At 68.0% G+C, this 962-nt stretch overlaps 1 protein-coding gene across 1 annotated transcript in view; it reads right to left on the bottom strand.

Moving 5' to 3' along the window:
• NTN1 (netrin 1) overlaps positions 1–957 on the bottom strand; it is a 248,413-nt gene extending 247,456 nt beyond the window's left edge. Inside the window, exon 1 of the mRNA XM_011958611.1 lies at positions 27–957. Within this exon, the coding sequence (XP_011814001.1) occupies positions 27–957 (931 nt within the window). The remainder of the gene's footprint in view (positions 1–26) is intronic.
• Between the last annotated feature and the right edge of the window lie 5 nt (positions 958–962).

Here is a 962-nt window from a genome sequence, read left to right as displayed (position 1 = left end):
CGGCTCCGCCGCCGCACCCCACTCACCCACGCACTCGTTGGCTTCGCGGGCCGTGGCGCGCTGCCAGGGCCGGTCGTAGTGGAAGGGCTTACAGCGGTCGCATTCCGGGCCGGCCGTGTTGTGCCTGCAGTCGCACACCAGGCTGTCGTCGCGGTCGCGCACGCAGCGGGCTGCGTGGCCGTTGCACTTGCACCGGCCGCCCACCTGCAGGTCGGACACCGCGTAGAAGTACGAGTCGCGCGCCAGCTCCGAGTCGTCCTCGTTCTCATCGCCGAACGTGTGCAGGCGGCTGAAGGCCACGCGGATGTCGGTGGCCGTGACCCAGTCCTGCAGCACGGGCGAGTTGTCGAAGTCGTGTGCCGAGGGCCGCCCGTCCAGCGTGCTGAAGGCTATGAGGCCGCCCGAGAGCGGGCGCATGTCGGTGTGCGAGTCGGTGCACACGGCCTCCTGCTCATTCTGCTTGGTGATGGGCGCGCGGTGCGGCCGGTTGTACATCTTGCGGCACTGCGTGGAGTAGAACTGGAAGGGCACCCACGTGCGTCCGTAGTCCATGGACTTGTAGATGGCCATGGACTCGGGCCGCGGCGAGCAGAACTGCAGGCTCACGTAGGTCACTTCGAACTTCTTGCCGAGGGACAGTGTGAGCGTGACGTTGTGCGGGAACTGCAAGTAGTTCTCCGACTGCCAGCACGTCAGGTTGTGCGGGTTGTTGAGGTCGGTGAGGAAGGCGGGTGGGTGCGCCTTCTTGGGGTCGGACGCGTTGCAGAGATGGCACGAGCGCAGCCGCTCCTCGCCGCGCTCGCTTACCACGCAGTAGCGCGCCGGGGGCCGGCCGCAGGTGCTGGACACGCGCACGTCCTTGCCGAAGGCCGCATTGACAAAGTCCGGGATGCAGCGGCGCGGGTGGCCGTTCTCGTCTGAGCAGGGGTCGGGCTGCGCCGCCTGGCCCGCGAACATGCTGA

This window comes from Colobus angolensis, unplaced genomic scaffold (genome assembly GCF_000951035.1).
Source record: "Colobus angolensis palliatus isolate OR3802 unplaced genomic scaffold, Cang.pa_1.0 Scaffold47, whole genome shotgun sequence".
Classification (NCBI taxonomy): Eukaryota; Metazoa; Chordata; class Mammalia; order Primates; family Cercopithecidae; genus Colobus; species Colobus angolensis.
The sequence above is the reverse complement of the archived record's forward strand: the minus strand, read 5'-3'. Positions and strand labels throughout refer to the sequence as shown.